This window comes from Gopherus evgoodei, chromosome 5, assembly GCF_007399415.2.
Source record: "Gopherus evgoodei ecotype Sinaloan lineage chromosome 5, rGopEvg1_v1.p, whole genome shotgun sequence".
Taxonomy (NCBI): Eukaryota; Metazoa; Chordata; order Testudines; family Testudinidae; genus Gopherus; species Gopherus evgoodei.
The window spans coordinates 114,811,959-114,834,802 of NC_044326.1; the positions used below are offsets into that span (position 1 = coordinate 114,811,959).

A 22,844-nucleotide genomic window follows, 5' to 3' on the forward strand; every position below is an offset into this window, starting at 1 on the left:
TCCCATAGTTCCCGTAGTCTCCTCCGCCCCTTAGAATTCTGAGTTGAGATCCCAGTGCCTGATGGGGCAAAAAGTCATTGTTGTGGGTGGTTCTGGGTAAATGTCGTCAGTCATTCCTTCCTCCGGGAAAGCAACGGCAGACAATCATTTCGCTCCCTTTTTCCCTGGATGGCCCTGGCAGACGCCATAGCATGGCAACCATGGAGCCCGTTCAGCTTTTTTTTACTGTCACCATATGTGTACTGGATGCTGCTGACAGAGGTGATACTGCAGCACTACACAGCAGCATTCATTTGCCTTTGCATGACAGCAGAGACGCTTATCAGTCATTTTGTACCGTCTGCTGCGCCATTGTAAATTGGCAATGAGATGATGGTTATCTGTGGTTCTGTACCGCCTGCTGCTGTCATGGGTGCCCCTGGCTGAGGTCAGCCAGGGGCGCAAAGACAAAAATGGGAATGACCCCCCGGGTCATTCCCTCCTTTATGGTATCTAAAAATAGTCAGTCCTGCCTAGAATATGGGGCAAGTGTACTAGAGAACCAGTGTATCAGAGAGCACAGCCGCTCCATGTCAGATCCCGCAGAAATGATGAGCTGCATGGCATTCTAGGGGGTGTCCCTGCAGCAACCCCCCCCATTGCTTCCCTCCTCCCCAAACCTTCCTGGGCTACTGTGGCAGTGTCCCCCACATTTGTGTGATGAAGTAATAAAGGATGCAGGAATAAGAAACACTGACTTGTTACTGAGATAAAATGGGGGGGAGGCAGCCTCCAGCTGCTTTGATAGTCCAGGCAGGACATTAAGCAGTGTGGGGAGAGGAGCCCAACATCCCGCTGCTATGATAGTCCAGGCAGTACAGAATCTTTTCTTTACACATGAAAGGGAGGGGGCTGATGGAGCTCAGCCCACAGTTGCTATGATGAGGACGGTTACCAGCCGTTCTGTACCATCTACTGGGAATGACTGGGAATCATTCCTATTTTTACCCACGCACCCCCGGCCAGCCTCACCTGAGGCCAGCCAGGAGCGCTCATGGGCTGATTATGATGACGGATAGCAGTCATATTGTACTGTCTGCCGCCGGGGAGGGGAGGGGAGCGGATACTGCTCTTCACTGCCGCAGCATCATGTCTGCCACCAGCATTCAGTAGACATAGGGTGACATTGAAAAAAGTCAGGAAACAATTTTTTTCCCTTTTCTTTCACGGGGGGAGAGGGGGTACATTGACGAGCTATACCCTGAGCCACCCCGGACAATGTGTTTGACCGTACAGGCATTGGGAGCTCAGCCAAGAATGCAAATACTTTTCGGAGACTGCTGGGGACTGTGGGATAGCTGGAATCCTCAGTACCCTCTCCCTCCCTCAGTGAGCGTCCATTTGATTCTTTGGATTTCCGTTACACTTGTCACACAGCACTGTGCTGTGGACTCTGTATCATGGCCTGGAGATTTTTTTCAAATGCTTTGGCATTTCATCTTCTGTAACGGAGCTCTGATAGAACAGATTTGTCTCCCCATCCAGCATCTCCCGTACGGTCCACGCTGGAGCTCTTTTTGGATTTGGGACTGCATGGCCACCCGTGCTGATCAGAGCTCCACGCTGGGCAAACAGGAAATGCAATTCAAAAGTTCACGGGGCTTTTCCTGTTTACCTGGCCAGTGCATCCGAGTTCAGATTTCTGTCCAGAGCAGTCACAATGGTGTACTGTGGGATACCGCCTGGAGGCCAATACCGTTGATTTGCGGCCACGCTAACCCTAATCCGATATGGTAATACCGATTTTATCGCTACTTCTCTCGTTGGGGAGGAGTACAGAAACCGATTTAAAGAGCCCTTTATATCGATATAAAGGGCCTCGTTGTGTGGACGGGTACAGCGTTAAATCGGTTTAACGCTGCTAAAATCGGTTTAAACACGTAGTGTAGACCAGGCCCAAGACTCAGCCTTAGGTGGATTCTTCAGGAGGTTCTGCAACTCAAATATTTATTCATTAGAAATTTTCTGCATCCCAAGGTCACCTCACTGTTTACTCAATACACAATTAAAAATAGATAAATATTGCCAGCAATTAGCAACACATTTTATCAATCCTGCTCTCTGCCACCCCCCAAACCAATCCCTTTTGCCCCAGCTGAATGCCAAAATAAGGGAAATGCTAAATTAAATGAACAGAACTTTCACTGTGCTCAGAAAGTCATCAGCAAGGGCTCTGCTTAACTGTAGGAGACAGAGAGTGCCTCTTCACTAAGAATGTCTTGCCATCTCCCCCCAAGGAGTTCTCAGCCAGCCGCAGCCACAACAGTGGAAAGAGGCGCTGTTTATTTTTTATTTTGTTTTCATTTTTTAAAAACTGGCCTACAATGATGTTTGCGTTTACATCTGTTCATAGTTTTATGGACAGTATCTGATTTAACTAGACATAAATTAGGAACCCTGCAGGACCCTTTTGTAAATGTGTGTATCTGTGTGTGTCCTCATATGTGTTTTGATTCTCCTCTCAGACCAGTTACACACAAACACACACATTTACCTGTGTCAAGCTGGTGTAAGTTAGCTGAGAATCAAGCTAGTTGGAGTTATGGGGGCACTCAAACTTGTTAGAGTAAAGGGAGCTAATTCATGAAACTAATCAAGCGATACCATGTCAGATTTCTCAGCAAGTGTTTGTAAAGAAAACCTTAGAAAAGACTCAGACATTTATTTACTAGAGAGGAACAAGCCTACAGATGAGGAGAGAGAGAAAGTGAATCATGTGCAGAGGTTTGCAATCCACAGACTGAAATTGGCTTTAAATAATTATGCAGTTATGTTATTTATCCATCGCCCCAGCCAGAACTCATGGGGAAAAAAGGTGCCCACACAGAGTAGCAATGCACCTGATAATTTGCCTACAGAATACAAATGTGTCCTGATAGTCCAAAATTCTAATCACTGCAGCTCCCATTGACTTCAATGGAAGTGTTGAGTGCTCAGCTGCTCTGAAGATCAGTGCCAGATTTCATCCTGAAGGATCTCGCAGCATGTCTATGTTCAGATACATAGATTAGGAATCATTTTACTACTATGGGGGAGGATACATTTTTGACCAAGGACAGTGAGAGTGCTGTCAGCCACACAAGCAGTCCTATACTCAGGTTTTAGGTCTCATCCTAAATATCCTCACATGGTAGATGGTACTGAACTTTAATGTATCCGTAGCATCTCGGAATAATGAAGATCTGCTTCAATTTGAGCCATTGGGCTCCAGGGAATGGTGGTATTCCAAAATCTGATGCTTAGCTGTTATAGTGTAGTCATCTGACAGAGGGATCTAAAGCGTCACCAGACAAAATAACACAGTGGGCTCTACCTATATCATAAATAAGCAGATCACTAAATTGTTTCTCTAGCATGTTAATATGGTGTTCTATTAAACTGCTAACTATTATATTGCATTTTACAAAAATTATAACTTTCAGAAAATGACACCTCTTTGAATTACTTGTGAATTCCTTTGAAAATCTTCTATCTGGAGAAGTAACTATGCATGATGATAGTTGTCAGGCACCATGTGAAAGCCTACAAGTCAAAATTAAAAAAGTAAAAGTGCCTAAAGTTGATGATGCAAGTTACAGCTAATGCTGTAATTGCTGTTAGTGTAAGAACTTTTTCATGGCTTTCTTACCTTAAAAAAAATCTTAACAGAAGATCTTATTAGCAATAGGAAATTTTTAAAATTATAACAGAAAAAATATAGAATTCAAGCTGTGAAAACCAAATCAAGTGAGGTATTTGGCACATGAATTATTGCAAAATAAATAGTGAGGACAGGAAGCATAATAATACTTAGTATTCCTAATGCTTTTCATTATTAAAGTCCTTTACAAATATCAATTAATTAATCTTCATGACATCTCAGTATTATGACAGTATTATCCCCCATTTACTGATGAGGAAATTTAGGCAGAGTTCTGCCTAAGACCACAGAAAGATCCGTGTCATTAGATTTCAAAAAGCTCTGGCTTTCAGTTGTATGCCCAGAGAACATAAAAATATGTGTCTCACTCTGTGCCCCTCCTGCTTTGCTGGTGGTGTATGGAATAGCATGCAGATTTATATTCCTTGCATCTGCCCCATGTTAAAGCTATCTGACATACACTTTCAGCTTGTTGATCATATGACCAATAAGTGTGAGATTGAAGTGAGCGCTACTCAGTAGTATCTTCAGCACAGTCATGGTCATTGGAAGTATTTTCCACTGTGGCAGTAATTCCAGAGATCCAGATAAGCTCTCGGTGGGTAGGAAACGGTATGTTAACAAATACATCACCCATTTTTCCTGGAGGTTAGCAGAGAGCCTCGTTATAGTGAGGTGCACTTGAATCCCTCTGCTACTTTTGTGGAGTTGATTCCCTGGCACCACCCTGACTGAGAGAATTCAACTTCAATAGGCATTCTGTACCTGGAGTTTCTATGACTCAGGGCCACTGGAGAGGAGCCAGAAGCTGGCTTTTGGGCTTTTTTGTCCAGGACTGTTCCTCAGTTCCCCAGTGACAGTCACACTATAAACAGCCACTACACATTTCGCGTCCTTGCCCATATGGAAGTAATGGTCCTGATTACAACATCTCTGCTCCCTTGTTGCAGCATTTCTCTCCTAAGCACTAAATAATGCTACCACCTCTCTCTTATATAGTGCTTTTCATCTGTGTATCACAAAGGTGATCAGTATTCCTGTCTCTATTTTACTGATAGAGAAACTGAGGCATGGTGAGGCTAAGGCCCAGATTTCTAAAGGTATTTAGACATTGCTGCACTCAGTCTTGCAATGCCTAACTGGTTTAGGAGCCTAAATATAATTTTAAAAGGGATTTAAGCACCAAAGGAGCCAAAATCCCATTGCTAGCTGATTTAGGCTCCTGTGTGTCTAAATCCCTTTTGAAAATGAGATTTAGGCACCTAAATCAGGTACTGCAATGCTGAGTACAGTGATGTCTAAATAGCTTTCAAAATCAGGGCCAGACTGAATTGCCTAAAATTACTCAGCTGGCCAGTGGCAGAGACAAGAATATAATCCAGGTCTCCTGAGACCCAGTCCAGTGCACTTCCTATATTACGACAGACATTTTAAAAATGGGATGCTGTAGCAAACAGCCCATGGTGCATTTGGAAAGTTCATTTGAATCTTGTGAGACAAAACAACATGTTCAATTTCCTATCTTGGAAATTCCTACTTTGGACAAAGGAAACAAGGCATGATCTCTTTTATTCAGATTTCAGTAACTACTATTAGGTATTCACTTCTGGTTTTGTCAAGTCTGAGGCAGATCTAGCTTTTGGAGATGGCAAATGCCACCACTGAGAGAGCTTCTCTCCAGTTTTTTGGGATCCTCTAGGTTTATAAAACAGTCCTGAAATTAATGGGTGACTGGGGGTCTGCTGTTGTTTGACTGCACTGAGGGGGATTCTGCCTAAGGTAAAGGTTGTTCTGGTGTTGACTGTTCAAACTTTCCCCTTTCTCCCACCCACTATCTGGGATCTGAGATGGATGGGAAAACAAAAATCCATGGGCCTGCCTTCTGAGCATGTGTTTGGGTAGAGGGAAGACAGAGTAAATAATCAGGGTAAAAGATGGAGAAGAGGTTGAATAGAGCCATGTGTAGTAAAGGGGAGATTGAGAGAAAGTGTGTCTCAGGAATAAAATTGTCCCTGGTTCTAAGGAAGAGGCAGAGATTATTCATTTTTTTCCCCTCCTTTGTGGGATTTTGTGAGCCTGACCTGGAGGAGGTCAGCGCTCTTCAGGGGGGGCCCGCCTCACAGCTTGGCAAACACTGCCTCGTGATTACTCACAGAGAAGTGATGCATTCCTTTAGTGCTGCTCAGGCACTATTCCCCACCCCTCCCGAACTTGAATTTAGAAGAGACTATGGGGGAAGAGGGGAGGTAAAGCCATGACCCAAAGTCATTTTGTTAGTGGAAAAGTACTAATGGCTGAACATCACAATTTACAGCAGATTCTGCAAACCCCATCCTTTAGTGAATACCTCTCATTCACACCAGCAGTCCCGTTGAATTCAATAGGGCTTTTTGCATGGGTGAGTGCTATTCAGCAGGAGTCAGGGCTGCAGTTTCTGGCCCTTTATAATTGACATTTCTTTTGGTTTATAGTGCACACAGTTGTGAATCCAGTTATGAATATCTTACAGGAAAACAAGGTTTGCATTCGTCAGTACAGATTTAATTAGTGGCTTTCCCCTGTTCTTTCAAGGAAGGCAGTGGATTAAGCAAGCAGAACATTACTATGCATGGATATCAACATCAAGAAACAGTTTCACACAGTTGCTCTTGGCAGAGAGTTACACAGCTTCAAATCAATGTTTCATGGTTCTTATTTTCAATCAGAACAAGTCCACAAGTTTCGTCAATTCAAGCAAATATTAAAAAAAAATTCCCAGGGATGGACTAGCGTACAGCTGTGCTGGGTTCTGGTGCTGCCAGTGTTCCCAGCTGCTGCATCATCAGAGTATTTATTCCAAAATAATGCAGTAAGAATAATATAAAAACCGAACACCGCACAATAGTTAGTGTAACAGGCCCCAGTTCAGCAAAGCACTTAAGCAGCTATTTAAATTTTAGCGCATTTAAATCCATCCATATTCAGCAAATCACTTAGGGATGTGTTTAAGTTCTTTGCTGAATTGGTTCCATAATGCTTATATGTCAGGGATTTTTGGAGCAGCAGGAAGAAAGTGAGCCTGAATCATCATTACCTAGCATCTTGTAGTCATTTACTCCTGTGAAAAGTGGGTGTAAAAGGCCACTGTGTCAAAACAGTAGCCTCCGTGCACAGATATCAATGAATACAGCAGGTGCAAATCAGGGCAAAATCAGACCACATATTGTCTCAGTATCTGACAATAGCTATCTGCCTGTGACTGTGAAAGAACAATTGGCCAAATTCAGACCGATGTAAGTGGTTGTCAATTCTGAATTTGACCCTAATATAATCTGCCTTTCCAGGCAAAAATAGACATCAGGGAAACTGGAAGGCTATATATTTTTTTATTTATGCCCAAATATGTATTTAGGATAAAGTTTGTTTGTGGTGATGAAACATGATGTTATTAGTATAAGTTATTCATAATCATGACTGTACATAGCATAAGGTGAGTCTGGATACTGCTGCTGAGAAGCTAAAGTACAACCACTGTTAAGCAGGTACCTGGTAGGCACGGAGACACTGCTTTTTTTAAATACTGAGTATTTATTATGCATGGTGAGATATCTGCACTTTGGCTGGCTTCCCTGTAGTATAGAACTGACAACATGACTATTTGCAAACACAGGCTTCACTCAAGTGGCACTAAAAAGAGAAGAGGTGGGGCAAGCACAGCTTTAAAAAGGAATGGGGAGTCATTCCAAGTTAGTATATAAAGAGAAACTATGTTTTAGGAGGGATAATACCTATAGATAGCTACCCCCAAACTCATTTAAGGTCTGTGGTGGGCAGTTTCACAGCTTTTCTGTTTTTAAGATTTATTCCACAGCTTTGCTTGTTGCAAGGAAATTTGCAGTGATCCTCTTGAGCTTTGCTTTTAAGCTGTGTTGAATTTGTGGCAAGGATGTCAGGCATTTCATACTTGACTTAAAAAAAAAAAAGAAAAGAGAGAGAGAAAACATTGTGTGTGTGGAAGAAATCTTGCTGGAATGTCCTCAAAGGTTGTAGTAGGGACTGAAGTGACAAGAAAAGCAAGAGAGGGATAAAAATCTGTGGTGGATTGTGAAAAGATGTCCCATTGCATAAAGCTGGCTGTTGTAGAAACACTCTGGGAATACACATGTTCATCTTGTCGTGGATATGACTGAGTACAAGCAAGTTGCTCTCTATTGACAGTTCAAAAAGCGTAAGATTATGTTTCTCGTACTTACTGCTTTTTTGCCAGTATTTTTCAAAATTGATTTTGTTAGCCTCTCAGCTTTACAGCACTGGAACTGTCCCAGGGGATACCGATTGGGGAATGAAAACTCCACTTGTACAGGTAAGTAAGTGACTTCTACTTTAGACCATTCAAATGTTAAGGGAATCTGCATTTTTTATCCTTTTACCTGAGTTTCGTGTGCTTTTGGTTTTCACATAATGTGTATGCGTTACTATGATTGGCTCGATAAATCAGCTTTTATATATTTTTGTTTCCCACAACTAACAGGACTGCTATTCCTTTATCTTTATACCAAAACTAGCCAATGCCAGTTTAGCTATTTGAACATAATCTGTAAGAGAGAGATTAATATTATTAGTAAAGAGATTTGAACTGTCCCTGGTTACCCCGTTCTGTTTTTATATGTGTCTCTGTAGTGTGTGTGTGTATATACATACATTTACATCTCTCTCTCTATATATATATGTATTAGTGTGTGTGTGTGTGTGTGTGTGTGTGTGTACACATATATAGAGAACTTTTTTAAAAAGATATCTAGCTTACATCTCACGCTACATGAGTCAAGGATCTATTTGGTATCCTGTTATGCTAAAAGGCACTGATGAAAATGGATGTCATAGTAATATTAGTTTCACTCACAGTAAAATTAAGATATATGAACTGGGAGCCCTTTCGCCTGACAACCTGAAGTTGAGAACAGAACTTTAAGATTGTGGAAAGGCAGAGCCAGTGCTGTATTGGGCTATATGGCAAGGGAGGGAGGAAAAGGGAGGAAGTTTTCAAGGAGATAACCCAAATATTAGAAGCTAACCCCTTTCCTTGGTTTTCTAGTGCATCAGAAGCTCTGACTCAGTTCTTGACAAGATTCCAGTGATTTAATAACAGGTGCCTCTTGGTATGTTCTGCCAAGAAATGGCAACTTGTAAACAGAACACAAAAGCTTGCATGCTAAATGTCTTACTGTTAAGAGAAAAGGAGCAAGGCATACAGCTGCAAGGTATACAAATAATAAACTTACCTAAAGGCTTTTCACAGACTGAGGTGCATTTCATCACTCCTTTGGCAGTTCAGTATGATGCCTAAACACATTGTTTGGGCCCTATTATGTCCTCACTTACACGAGAATAACCCTATTGAACTGAAGGATGTTTCCTGGGTATAATTTAGAGCAGATGTTGGCCATTGAAGTTTAAAAGTCTATAAAGATGCATTCTTTCTTCTTTTTCTTGCAGTTGACTCAGCTGCACATTTACTTTATATTTATTAATCTCCAGAAAAGTGAGAAATGCTTTGCTGTCTCCTCTTTTTTTCTCTAGAGAATGAGACATACTCCATTCTATTTTTCATACTGTACTGGGAGAGATTTCTTTTTTAAACATCATCACAGCAACTGGCGAGTAGCTCAGCAACACACTGAGGAAATAGTCATACAATCTGTAGCTATAAAGTCTTTCTGGGTAACCTGGTAGAAGTATGTATTTTGTGCAGTAGCTAAGCCTATGAGTAGATTATGGGATCATGGATGTTGTATGATGTCAAGTAACATGTTGCTGTTCAGAGTATATAGAAATTGAAATGAAATGGGCTGGAATCTGCCCTCAGTTATAGCCTATTGGGGTTGTGTGGGTGTTACTGAGGGCAGAATTTGGCACAGCGCATAGCAGTGAAGAACAACACTTATGTGGAATGGCTTTTGATCTTTTAAATCCCTCTCTTTATTTTCTTGTGACATAAGATTTCAGTTGTGTGACTGTAGAACTGTTAATGTTTGAGTCTCTGCAATAATTACACGAATCCGATTAGCAAAGAAAAGGTGCTGTGCAAACATGTGCCGGGAAGCTGGGGGCGGATGCTTGAAGGCAACTGAGGGGACAAATGTGGAGAGTGGGTCTCATGACTCATACTGGCAAACAGTGAACAATGACAATGCTGGATAGGGCTCGACAAACATCTTTGTCATCTGTAGGTCATAACAAATATATCGGTTATTAATCAGTGCTTCTGACAGTGTCTGTTTTCCTGTTAATGTATCAGCATCATGTCAGCTGTAAAGGCCTTCACCAAAATGAGAAGGCAATAACTCAATAATTAGTGCTTTTTGCAACAGCTCTCTCTTTAAGAGAAAGAACACAGGCTTTTCTAGATTTGTTGTTCAATATTATTACTACAGATTCAGGGCTAGCCTGTGATATCCTTATTCACACTGTAGTACTTTACTCCTTGAATTATTCCATTGATTTCAAGGGATGTTCCAAGATCAGGGTGCTACTTAGTAAGTCTGGCCCTAAATATTTTAAAATAGCTTTGTAAGGCCGTTTATTGGAATCCACCAAATCAATGAATGGCCCTGTCTCTTCAAATGAAGGAGGGACCACAGAGCCCAGAACTCCATAGATTATTGTGAACAAGCAATAAAAAAACAAGTAGACCAAAATTCGGTCCCTGGACCAAATCTTCTGAACTGTAGGGGAGGAGGAGTATGTTATATACTGTATTCTGTACATTATAAAGTTATGTCACCATTTACAACAAATTAATGGTTTTAGGCCCTGAACTCTTGTGGGTACGGAAGCACCTAGTCAGATTGCAGGACTGGGGCCTTAGTTACCAGTTGGTAACTACCCACACACACACCCCTACCTTAGTGAATACATGTAAACTTTCACCTGTACAGGAAAAGCAGTTTCAGCCATACAAGCGTGGTGCTCCTTTGTACCACAATCAGAATGCATACCCCCGTCAGGTTTCTAGAGGAGCTTTAATTCCCAGCACAGTAGATGATCATTTATCTGCATCACTCATAGTTTTGAAAGAGCTGCAGTACATGTGCTACTGCAGTTGTTTGCTTATGTTTATTAAGTTTCTGCCAGACATGCTAGTTAAACATTTCACCTTCATAATGCATGATAGGAATCTTGAAAATACTTAACAGAAGATATTTTCCACAGGGATCTTATCATTGAAGTCAACTGAAAGACTTCAGTGGGCATTGGATCAGGCTTTATATGAATAAATATCATCTTTATGGATTAAAATTTGGAGCATTGTTGAAAATGAGGTATGAACAAGAAGTAACCAGGAAATATTGGAAACTAATATCGCATCTCTCCTGGGGCCTTCTGCTGGAAAGTGCCAAGTGCTCTCAACTCACATTGACTTCAAGGGTAACATTTCTTGTCTAAAGGAACTTTGGATGGTGTTTTACTAGGGACAGGTCAGTCAGGCTGATAGAATGAAGCTATCTTAGCTTTCCCCATCAGTATTTTGTATGGTGAGGAGTAGCAGGCATTAGTGTTGTGTCCAGTCTTATGTCAAGATTTTCAGAAGTGGCCAGAGATTTTGGGTGCCTCAGAATTTAGGTGTCTAGCTTGAGACACTTTTTAAAAGGTCTGATTTTCAGAAAGTGCTGAGCTCTTTCAAAAAAAGGGGCAAAAATAACAATGTGATTTATCTTGGAAAAAGGCAAGCTAATAATAATAATAAAATTAACAGTGCATTCAGTAACAGAGAAATAAGGGAAGTAATGATTAGAGCTGGGTGAAATTTTTCAGACAAAATTTTTTTTGAAGAAAAATGCAGATTCAGGTTGACTGAAACATTTAGTGAATTCTTGCTGAATTTGCCAAATTGTTTTGGTCAAAAAAACAAAAAAAACACTTTTTAAAAAAAAATTGACACGGTTAGTTTCAGTGTTTTTGAAATGAAGCATTTTGATTCAGAATAACTTTTTGTTTAAAAAAATAAACCCTCAAAAATAAACCTGCATTTTGGGCTCAATGAAATGTTTTTTGTTTGACCCAAAGCAATTAAAAAAAAAAACTTTTTTGGCTGGTCAAAACATTTGAAAAAAATTCATTTCATGTTGCCCTGAAATGAGTTTTTAAAAATTTTCAGTTCAGCCAGTGATCCAAAAAATTGATTACTTGCATAGCTCTAGTAGAGATGCATCAACATTGGAAGTTTGATTCAGAACACCTGTAAGGGCTGTGTATCTGAATCCCTGGATACTAACTTGCCCTTATAGTTTATTTTCCTGATCCATCCCCAAATTGAAAATAGCCTGTTTGCCAGTTCTGGCCCAGAAATAGCCATGCTCTTGAGATTTGGGTCCAAGATTGAAAAAGTCTTATGAGTACAGGTTTCAGAGTAGCAGCCGTGTTAGTCTGTATCCGCAAAAAGAACAGAAGTACTTGTGGCACCTTAGAGACTAACAAATTTATTTCAGCATGAGCTTTCGTGAGCCACAGCTCACTTCTTCGGATGCATAGAATGGAACATTCCGTTCTATGCATCTGAAGAAATGAGCTGTAGCTCACGAAAGCTCATGCTGAAATAAATTTGTTAGTCTCTAAGGTGCCACAAGTACTCCTGTTCTTTCCAATGAGTACAGTTTCTCTCTGTGAGATTTCTGCCATTTTCAGTTGATAGCCCTTAAAAGCAGCTTGAGAGATTTTGCACCATTGATACTCAGCCCAAAACCTGATTCAGTTTCATATCCAAACCAAAGCTTAAATTCACTCTGCTTTCAGGTTCAAGGACCACCTCCTTGGCCCTATTCCACTGAAAAAGTCTGAGGATCAATAACCTTTGTATCATACTTACGTGGCTCCTGTTATCATAGTATATCAGAACCTCCTGATCTTTAATATATTTATCCTCACAACACTCCTGTGAAGTAGGGCAGTGCTATTATATCCCAGTTTTACAGATGGGAGCCTGAGGCACACAGAGACTTAGTGACTTGCCTACGGTCACACAAATAGTCTATGGCAGAGCAATATAATATATGCATGTAGTATAAATGCATTAAACCTGGGTCCATCCTTCCTTCTGGGAACAATGGACAGGTGATATACGTGTTTGAATTATTATTATAGCAAAATCAGGATTCCTATAAGTGTGCTAGGTGCTTTACTGAGTGAATGAAAAAGATATAAGTTCCATGGGGCAAGAATCACCAGGGTATTGCTCATGTCTCTTAGACTGGCCACAAGTGCTTTATTGCTGTGGGTGCACTAGTAGATGCAGTCCAGATGTAAAGTTAGCAGAACTATCAAGCTTATCACAGCTCACTGTGTTTTTGCATATATTTGGATTAGCCTTGGACATATGGTGTATCTGTCAAGAGAAACTGGTCAAGGTCCACATGTCAAAGGAAGGTTAAGAAGCTGACTCTTGGGGTCTTTTTACCAATGCCCAGTAGAAATATTAGCCTTGATCCTCCACTGCATCTGAGCTCATGTGTAGGGGAGGTGAATATTAGGAGCTCATTATGGCTCCCTGATTCTGGGTTGGCAGACTCCAGCATGAGGTAGAGAATCTAAGGCTGCTGTGACTTATACCAGTAAGGTTCCCAGTGGAGCTGGGGAGAATCAGCAAATTGCCTATTTCTTTCCCCTAACCAAATGGCTGCCTCTGCTTTGCCAATGTCTTCTCCCCCCATGCTGAGAGGAAGGCAACTTGCACAGCTTTATGCCAGTGGGGAGTCTCCCTTCCACTGGAGATTTCTCTGCAGGTCTGAATGGCACACAGTAACCCAAGTAGAACGAGAATCTGGTCCATAGTCTTTTACAGATGGACAAGTAGCACGCTTGTTTATCTTGCTTAATTAATGCATCAGAATTGATTTTGACACCTGCTCCTTAGATTCCACCAGCCTATGACTCGAGAGGTCTGTGTTACAGCCTCAGATTGACATGCCAGTTTCTGCTGCTACTTCATAGTAGTGGAATTTCTTTTTTCATGTCTTGCTCTCCTTAGGCCTTTAAACAGTACAATTTTAGCATAAGAGATCACCCCTGGGATTTTCTTCATCCTTCAAATGAATTTTATGTTTTTGCTTGTTGATAAAATTGTGGTGGTGACTAGATATAATGGGCTGAATTAATGTCCAGTGGAACTCCACAGGAGCCAAACTTCAGTGAGGTCGCATTTGTAAGTAAATGAAGGCAGATTGACTCACAGCCTTCACACACACACACTGCTTCTCTGCATCCCTGCCAAGCATGCTAATGCTTCACCTTCTCTGTGCAGAGCATTTCTCAGGACTCTCAATAAACTGGAATATTTGTGTGTAAGGGCATTCAGCACTGCCAGCATCATGATGACATGATTCATCGTTTTCACCAATTCTCAAGGCATCCTCTGCATAAAGAAGTCTTTGAGTACAGAGCAGCACCTCAATCTTCTATTTAGAGCTGCCTGTCAGAGCACTGCAGACAGCCTTTGTGTTCACTAAGCCGATTTCTTTCACAGGGAAAAGTTCTCATTAGTTGTTGCTGGGATACATAAAGCAGCTCCAGCAGGATGTCAGCTGCACTTCCCCTTGGCACAAATAGTGCAGGTGTAGGAGAATATGTATGTTGTACCTGGTGGGCAGTTTTAGCATCAGTTTCTCCTGGAGTTTAGGAAATAACCTTTTTACTTCTTAAACTTTGCACAGAGAGGAGCAACTCTATTCAGTACTGGGCTATCATTTATTGGTACTGCAATACTGCTGAGAACATACATGGAGACCCAATACATTCAGTAGTCCCCCTGTGTAATACTGGCACCTCATCTTTGCCATTGTAATAAACGTTCTCTGATAGCAGAACTGAGTTATTAATATGCCTCTGATTTTATATTCAACAATTATTCTTTAACTATAGCATGCTTTCAGTTAAGGTGCTTGTTGACTCATCAAGGTGTGTGTGTGGGATTTTCTTTTTCATATGAACGTTGGTGATGATGAAAGGTGCCAGATTGACAGCTGTAAACTCTGAAATTCCCTGTCTGTCTGCAAAACATATACAACAGAGGGAAGTGTAAGTTCTCTCACCTTGACCAGCCAGTGTGCCCTTACCTGGATGAACTATTTCTTAGATTCATCGAGTTTAAGGCCAGGAGGTACCAGTAGATCATCTAGTCTGGCCTCCTATATAACACAGGCCATTACATTCCACCCAGTTACCCCTGTTTTGAGCCTAACAACTTGTGTTTGGCTAAAATACATCTTCCAGAAAGGCATTCAATCTGGATATGAAGGCATCAGCAGATGAAGAATCCACCTCTTCCCATGATAGTTTTTTCCAGTGGCTAATCACGCTCTCTGTTAAAAAATTAGGCCTAATTTCTAATTTTAATTTGTCTGGTTTCACCTTCCAGCCATTGGTTCTTATTATCCTTTCTTTGCTAGAGTTAAATGGTCCTGTAGCCCACTAGCAGTCCCTCAGATGATCCAGTCCCTGCAAATGGGAGTTACAAGTTGCTCTCATTAATATTAATGAGAATGACACTCACATACACTCCCCACCCCTTTCTAGTGCTCCTATGAGACAATACATCACCAAAAGTTGATAAGAACAAGAGGATAAGTTCCATTTATAATGCTGGGATGAGTCATCAATTATATTGTATATATGTCAGCTGGTCATGTCTGACAGAAACACTGGTTTCTGGGAGCGGATATTAGTTACCAATTTTTTTGGTGGTTGTCTTACCTGTTGCTCAGAGGTGCTTTTCACTGGTACTTAATTTGCTATGTCTGGTATATGATGTAATTTGGCTCTTGACCCTCTAGACTGAAAGTGTCCAGTTAAGTGGTTACTCTGATAAGACAAATTACTGGATGATTCAGAGGGTTTTGGAATAGATATTTGATTACTCACCAAGAATTTAAAATCAGCTTTTTGCTGTGTATTCTCAGACTCATTCAGAGCTTGTTTTTACATTGTGGTAGTGTGGCATTTTATTTAATGTCAAACAACATTATGTTTAATGACTAAAGGCTTGTCTTTGCTCTGTATATTTGATGAAAAATATTAAAATTCACTGTAGTTTAGCCTGTAAATATTCCTCTTTGAAAGGCTTTCTCTCCTTTTATTCTCTCTGCATCAACTCCTTAGCCAATCTCAGGGCTGCAGGCAATGTGAGATTGCAGTGTGAGCCCCCACCCCAACCCTCATTCTCCTGTGGTATACATGGATTACTCCCTCTTTGCCAACAAACAGGCAAATGTTTTTCATGGCAATTGGTGGCACAGCCTCAGAAAAGCTGTGACTAGCTGCTGGCTACTTGTAGGGTGATTTACTTCACCGAGGAAAGGAAAGGTTGCAGCAGAACAAATAGGAGCTGCTGCTTGGATTGTCAATATTGGACTATTGAAAATGCATTGCATGCAGTCTTTATCCACCCCTCTTGCTACTCTGTGGGGCCCAGCTGGGTAGAGCTTGGTAATGCAGGACAGTTGCCATATTCTTGATCCCTGTGTGGCACAGAGTGGCACAATAAACCCATCCGAGCTAATGTATCCTTCGTTGCTTCTGTTTTAAATAGAGATGGGTAATTAAATCACAACAAATGAAAAGTACTTCACTTAGGAAGGAAAAATCAAATGCACAACTACAAGACTGGGAATAATGGGCTCTGTGGTAGCACTGCTGAAAGGGATCTGGTGATTATGGTGGAGCTCAAATTGAATATGATGCAACGTGATGCAGTTGTGAAAAAAGAAAATATCATTCTGGGATGTGTTATATGTAAGACAAGGGATGTAATCGTCCCACTTTTCTCAGTATTGATGAGGGTTCAGCTGGAATACTGTGTCTGATTTGGGGTGTACACTTTAGGAAAGATGTGGATAAATTGAAAAGAGTCCAAAGCAGCGCAACAGAAAACACCATCCTGGCTACTATGGATGTAGAAGCCCTCTACACCAACATTCCACACAAAGATGGACTACAAGCCATCAGGAGCAGCATCCCTGATACTGTCATGGCAAACCTGGTGGCTGAATTTTGTGACTTTGTCCACACCCACAACTATTTCACATTTGGGGACAATGTATACCTCCAAGTCAGTGGCACTGCTATGAGTACCCACATGGCCCCACAGTATGCCAATCTTTTTATGGCTGACTTAGAACAATGCTTCCTCAGCTCTAGTCCCCTAATGCCCCTACTCCACTTGCACTACACTGATGATATCATCATAATCTAGACCCTGGAAAAGAAGCCTATGAGGAATTCCACCATGATTTCAACAATTTTCATCCCACCATCAACCTCGGCCCTGACCAGTCCACACAAGTAGTCCATTTCCTTGACACTACTGTGCTAATAAGTGATGGTCACATAAACACCACTCTTATACCGGAAATCTACTGACCGCTATACTTACCTACATGCCTCCAGCTTTCATCTAGGACACACCATACGATCTATTGTCTACAGTAGGAGTCGGCAAACTTTCAGAAGTGCTGTGCTGAGTCTTCATTTGTTCACTCTAATGTAAGGTTTTGCGTGCCAGTCATACATTTTAACATTTTTAGAAGGTCTTTTTCTATAAGTCTATAATATATAACTAAACAATTGTTGTCTGTAAAGTAACTAAGGTTTTTAAATGTTTAAGAAGCTTCATTTAAAATTGCAGAGCCCCCCCGGACCGGTGGCCATGACCCGGGCAGTATGAGTGCCACTAAAAATCAGCTTGTGTGTCACCTTTGGCACGCATGCCATAGGTTGCCTACCCCTGGTCTACAGCCAAGCTCTAAGATACAACTGCATTTGCTCCAATCCTTCAGACAGAGACAAACACCTACAAGATCTCTATCAAGCATTCTTACAACTACAGTACCCACCTGCTGAAGTGAAGAAACAGATTGACAGAGCCAGAAGAGTACCCAGAAATCACCTACTACAAGACAGACCCAACAAAGAAAATAACAAAACGCCACTAGCCATCATCTTCAGCCCCCAACTAAAACCTCTCCAGCACATCATCAAGGATCTACAACTTATCCTAAAGGAATGATCCCTCACTTTCACAGATCTTGGGAGACAGGCCAGTCCTTGCTTACAGACAGCCCCTAACCTGAAGCAAATACTCACCAGCAACCACACACCACAGAACAAAAACACTAACCCAGGAACCTGTCCTTGCAACAAAGCCCATTGCAAACTCTGTCCACTTATATATTCAAGGGACACCATCATAGGACCTAATCACATCAGCCACACCATCAGAGGCTCATTCACCTGCATGTCTACCAATGTGATACATGCCATCATGTGCCAACAATGCCCCTCTGCCATGTACATTGGCCAAACCAGACAGTCTCTATTCAAAAGAATAAATGGACACAAATCAGACATCAAGAATTGTAACATTCAAAAAATAAAGTTGGAGAACACTTCAACCTCCATGGTCACTCAATTACAGACCTTAAAGACACAATACTCCAACAAATAATCTTCAAAAAGAGACTCCAATGAGAAACTGCAGAATTTGAATTAATTTGCAAACTGGACTCCATTAAATTAGGCTTGAATAAAGACTGGAAGTGGATGAGTCATTACACAAAGTAAAACATATTTCCCCATGCTAATTCTCCCCCCGCCCCCCGCTGCTACTCACACCTTCTTGTCAACTGTTGGAAATGAGCCATTCTGATTATCACTACAAAAGTTTTCTTTTCTCCTGCTGATAATAACCCACCTTAATTGATTACTCTCGTTATAGTTAGTATGGCAACACCCATTTTTCGTGTCCTCTCTGTATATATATCTTCCTACTGTATTTTCCACTGCATGCATCTGATGAAGTGGGTTTTAGCCCACGAAAGCTTATGCTCAGATAAATTTGTTAGTTTCTAAGGTGGCACAAGTACTTCTTGTTCTTTTTGCTGATACGAACTAACACGGCTACTACTCTCAGAAATGATAATAGATTTAGGAAATCTGGTCTATGAGGAAAGATTTAAAAGGCCTGTTTAGTCCTGAGAATAGACTGAGGTGGACCTGTTAACAGTCTTCAAATATGTAAAAAGGAAGTAATTGTTCCCCATGTCCACTGAAGGTAGGACAAGTAGTAATGGACTTAATCTGCAGCAAGGGAAGTTTAAGTCAGATATTAGGAAAAACTTTAACCACAAGGGTAGTTAAGCTCTGGAACAGGTTTCTAAGGGAGGTTATGGAGTCTCCATCATTGGAGGTTTTTAAGAACAGGACAAACATTGTCAAGGATGGTCTATTTGGTCCTGACTCAGCACCGCTCGAGATCCCTTCCAGCCCTACCTTTCTATGATTCTATAATTTGATCCTCCCAAATGGCAGTACTGCTGGCACTCAAATTAAAGGCCCAAATCCTGTAGTCTTTATTCATTTGAAACTCTTACTGACAATGATGAGTGTTTTGACTTGCAAAGGGCTACAGGGTTTAGTCCCAAGCATCCTAGATGCAGCTTCCTAATAGCTGTAACTATTCTAAGAATCTGCTTAGCAACATGTTGGAAGGAAACTTTTGTTGAGGTTGCTCTTTTGTCTAACTTATTTCAATGCATGTACGCAATGAAGGGACAATGACCTGCTTGACCTGGCCTAACACTGAAGTTTAGGGGATGTTCAATGTAGCATTTTGCAGAGTTCAATGTGGTAGGCTAATAACCTTCATGTAGAGGTTTAGGAAGAAGGAAAGGAAGGCTTTCTTTGCAAAGGATGCATATTGAAATAAATGATATACAAAAGGACAGCGTGGTCGGAATCTGTCTCAAAAGACTACTATCAAAATCAATCATACAACCTGATGTTTCAAAAGAAAACTTTTAGAAGAAATTGAGGAGAGGGGCTTGATATATAATAATTATTACTAAGCTTTCTGAGGAAATAGCTGTCTAGCCAGAGACTTATGAAGTCCCCACTACTGTATTGTACGAGCACCTCGCAAACAGTAATGAACTTATCTTCACAACAAACCCGGGGTCTAGGAAAGTTGTTATTTCCATTTTGCAGTTGGGAACTTAAGGAACAAAACAACAGTACTTCCATTGTATAAAGATGGCATAGAGCCAAAGTAGCAGTTCTGTGCCCCTTCCACTCAGTCCCTAGTGGAGGGGTCTTGTCTGAGGGATGAGTGGCATGACCAGGGTGAATCTTTGCTCCAACTATCTCCAGTTGCCAGAACAGCATATTTGGGCATCTGGATGTAAATTAGAGCAGTCTTTAAGCTACCATAACTACGCTAGGGAGTTAACAGGCCTCAGAATCCAGGGGGATCATAAAAGTGGTGTAAAAAACCACCTGTGTCCCATGCCTCCTAGAGCTGTGCTAAGCACATTTCAAACACTGCTCAGAAGCTGGATCAAAATTTGCTGTTTATTTTCCTTCAGTGTGCAACATATTGAGAATGAAATAAAATGGGGCACTTTGGCTCATAGTTCCTAGATCTGAATGCCAGTGTCCCTGGTTCTGGAATTCAGTTCTCCCATTGGTCTGACAAAGTGAGAGTCCATTCACCTATAGGGCAGAGTATGTTGCTCATTTGTTTTTCAGACTTATGCCTAAGTGCTTATGGTAATGGCTGGATTATCTTTAGGGCTAATGTCATCCAGCATAATATTATGCATAAAATATATGTAAATTTGTCCAGTGACTGATGGGCAGATTTAATGTATTCAAAATTAAAAAAAAATGATGCCACTGATTCTGTCACTAGACTTTGTATTAGTAGAGAGAAGCAAGAAGTACGATTTTATGGTTCTCTTTTGTTTTATGTTACAGAGTTCCTGTGTGTAGCCAGCTAAGCATGTTGGCAATCCGCATGTCAGCTCTGAACAATCAGCACATAACAACATACTGGTGTGTGATTCGCTGTATATTTGAGTAAAAGGCTTATACATGGGTAGTAGGCATTTCTTGTTTTTCTCTATACTGGGCAACTACAGAACTTTTGGGGTTGGCTTTGTGTTCAGTATTATTATTTGTCATGTACATACTGCTGTGAGGCTCATGCTGTCTAACTCAGGGAAATATAATATACCGAACAGCAGTTTAATAAACAATAGGTGCAGATATTGGAGCAGATACTCCTGCTTCATGCTAGGAATTTGTTTTAAGGAGAAAGGGAAGTTGCTTGTCACAAGAGAAGTGGGATGCAGTTCAAAGCATGGGGGCAGGATGGCATGATAGAAGGTTTGAAGGGAGCAAGGGGAAATGAGTTTAGATCTGGGCTATGTTTTCAAAAGTCTCAGTTCAGCCTTCTCTTCTGCACACAATCACTTGTAATCACCCTTTTTGGTGTTTTATCTCTTATTCGCATAAATTCTAGAACTTACAAATGCAAAATCCAGTTTCATGAAGTCGATGCTTAGTTTGCACACACAGAGGATTTGTATTTGTAAAGTCTGTTGTTTTTGCACACAAGTGATAGTGTGAGAAACCTATGCACAAAAATGATTTGTGCACACACAGTAGTGCATGTCCCAAGGGAAGCCACATTTCAAAATGTAAACCTGATTTATTTTACCCACTGAGGAGCAGCTTTTCCTTCACAGCCCAGCCGATAAGAAAAGGATTGCAGCACTTCCTAACATAGTTACCTTGTACTGACTGTTCTGATTCATACATATCTGAAGCACTGAAAGTTGCTGCCTCTATGGCATCTGCTGTTGATGCCTTTCTGCTTGAAGACATCGGGGCAGAGGTTACACGCTCTAGTGACTGAAATGGAATTACTGAGGAAGAGGAATGTAGAAGCCGATAAAAGTGGAAATGAGATCGCCTGTATTGGTTCACTTCCATGTAAGCAAGTGTAGGGGACCCCGGAAGATATTGTTACGGTTTGAGCTAGGGCTTGCGCTTTCTCAAGGAGAGTTTATTAGCGGATGGAAGTTGCTGGAAGCTGCTGCTTTTAATCGGATAAAACTGCCCTGTGTGGGAAGCCTCGGTGTTTTGGGGAACTGCAGACCGTCTGCAGAAAGTCCCTGGCCCGAGGCCAGGGAAGGCGGCCATTGCTGATGGAAAGTCCCTTATTGCATGTGTAAAGGCTAGTTTGCATGCTATTAGCATGATGCTATAATTGCTGAGGGCTAGAGCTTGCGCATTGAACTTCGCACCTGACCGAGCTGTTCGGACGTTGGACTCCCCAAGCCAGTGGCAGCAACGCGTGGAGTTCCCGTTGCGGGTGTGTCACTTAACCTTCATTAAAGCCAATTAATTCACTTGTGTGTGTGGGCCTCGTCCTTGCAGAGCATCCAGGCACGTAACAGTAAGGTAATTTATTTGCAATTAAAAAAAGATAGAAAAAGGAAATGTAACACTTAATATTGATCATTTAATGCTGGGTTTGCTCCACCTGATTAATTGGAGAAATTTTTCAAGAACAGCTGAGTTTTGTGAAAAACTTGAACCTTTGTTATGATGCAAGGATCAAGGTCAGTTTCTTGAGTTATCTGGAGAGGAAGTGCAATAGCTGTGTCCCTGATTATCGAAAGCATTTTCAATCAAGTCTCTCTACAGGTATACTGAGATGCATGACTAGGAGTTTTCTTGATCATGTTTGAACTAGAGGAGTAGTCACACAGCCTTCAGTGAATTCTCAAAGCCCTCTTTCAAATTGCACTGGGCTAAAATTAAAATTTGAGATGGATTCTCCAGGTTTTCTCTTGTTTAGTTGTTGCAAAGTCTAGGCAAGAATATAGAAGGAAAAAATCCTCAGCAACCTATACAGTGACTATAATTCTCTGAACTGTATTCCTGACATTTTAGGAAAAGATGTCTTCAGGAGTCAATGTCCTTTTTGTACTTGCAATCAATCGCAACCCTTTTTCAAATGCTCTCGCTGCATTTTCTGTTTGCTTGTGTACTTTCATGTGTTTACCGTGTTGATAAATCCGCAGAAAGAAGCCTTTGATATACTTTTTTCTCCCTTCATAATGTACAGAAAAATGGATTTTATGCAGGGTAAAAGTCATTTATTAAGAGCACCTTAAGTCTGTACCAGTTAGCTTCCTCTGATGTACGCTAACAAATACATAAGACCCTGATGGTACTAAGCGCTGAACACCTACTAAGTGTTGCCATCAGCTGCATTTGATTTCAGTCGGAACTGAGGGCTCTCTGTATTTCTGTGGATGTGCTCTTCACACGAGTGGTCCCTAAGTGTTAA

At 41.2% G+C, this 22,844-nt stretch overlaps 1 protein-coding gene across 2 annotated transcripts in view; it reads left to right on the forward strand.

Moving 5' to 3' along the window:
• The first annotated feature begins 7,433 nt into the window (after window positions 1–7,433).
• The window catches only part of EGF (epidermal growth factor), a 103,783-nt gene continuing 88,372 nt past the window's right edge, over window positions 7,434–22,844 (forward strand). For both annotated transcript variants that reach the window (XM_030564590.1, XM_030564591.1), the window contains exon 1: window positions 7,434–8,021. In XM_030564590.1, the coding sequence (XP_030420450.1) occupies window positions 7,895–8,021 (127 nt within the window). In that variant the 5' untranslated portion in view covers window positions 7,434–7,894. The remainder of the gene's footprint in view (window positions 8,022–22,844) is intronic.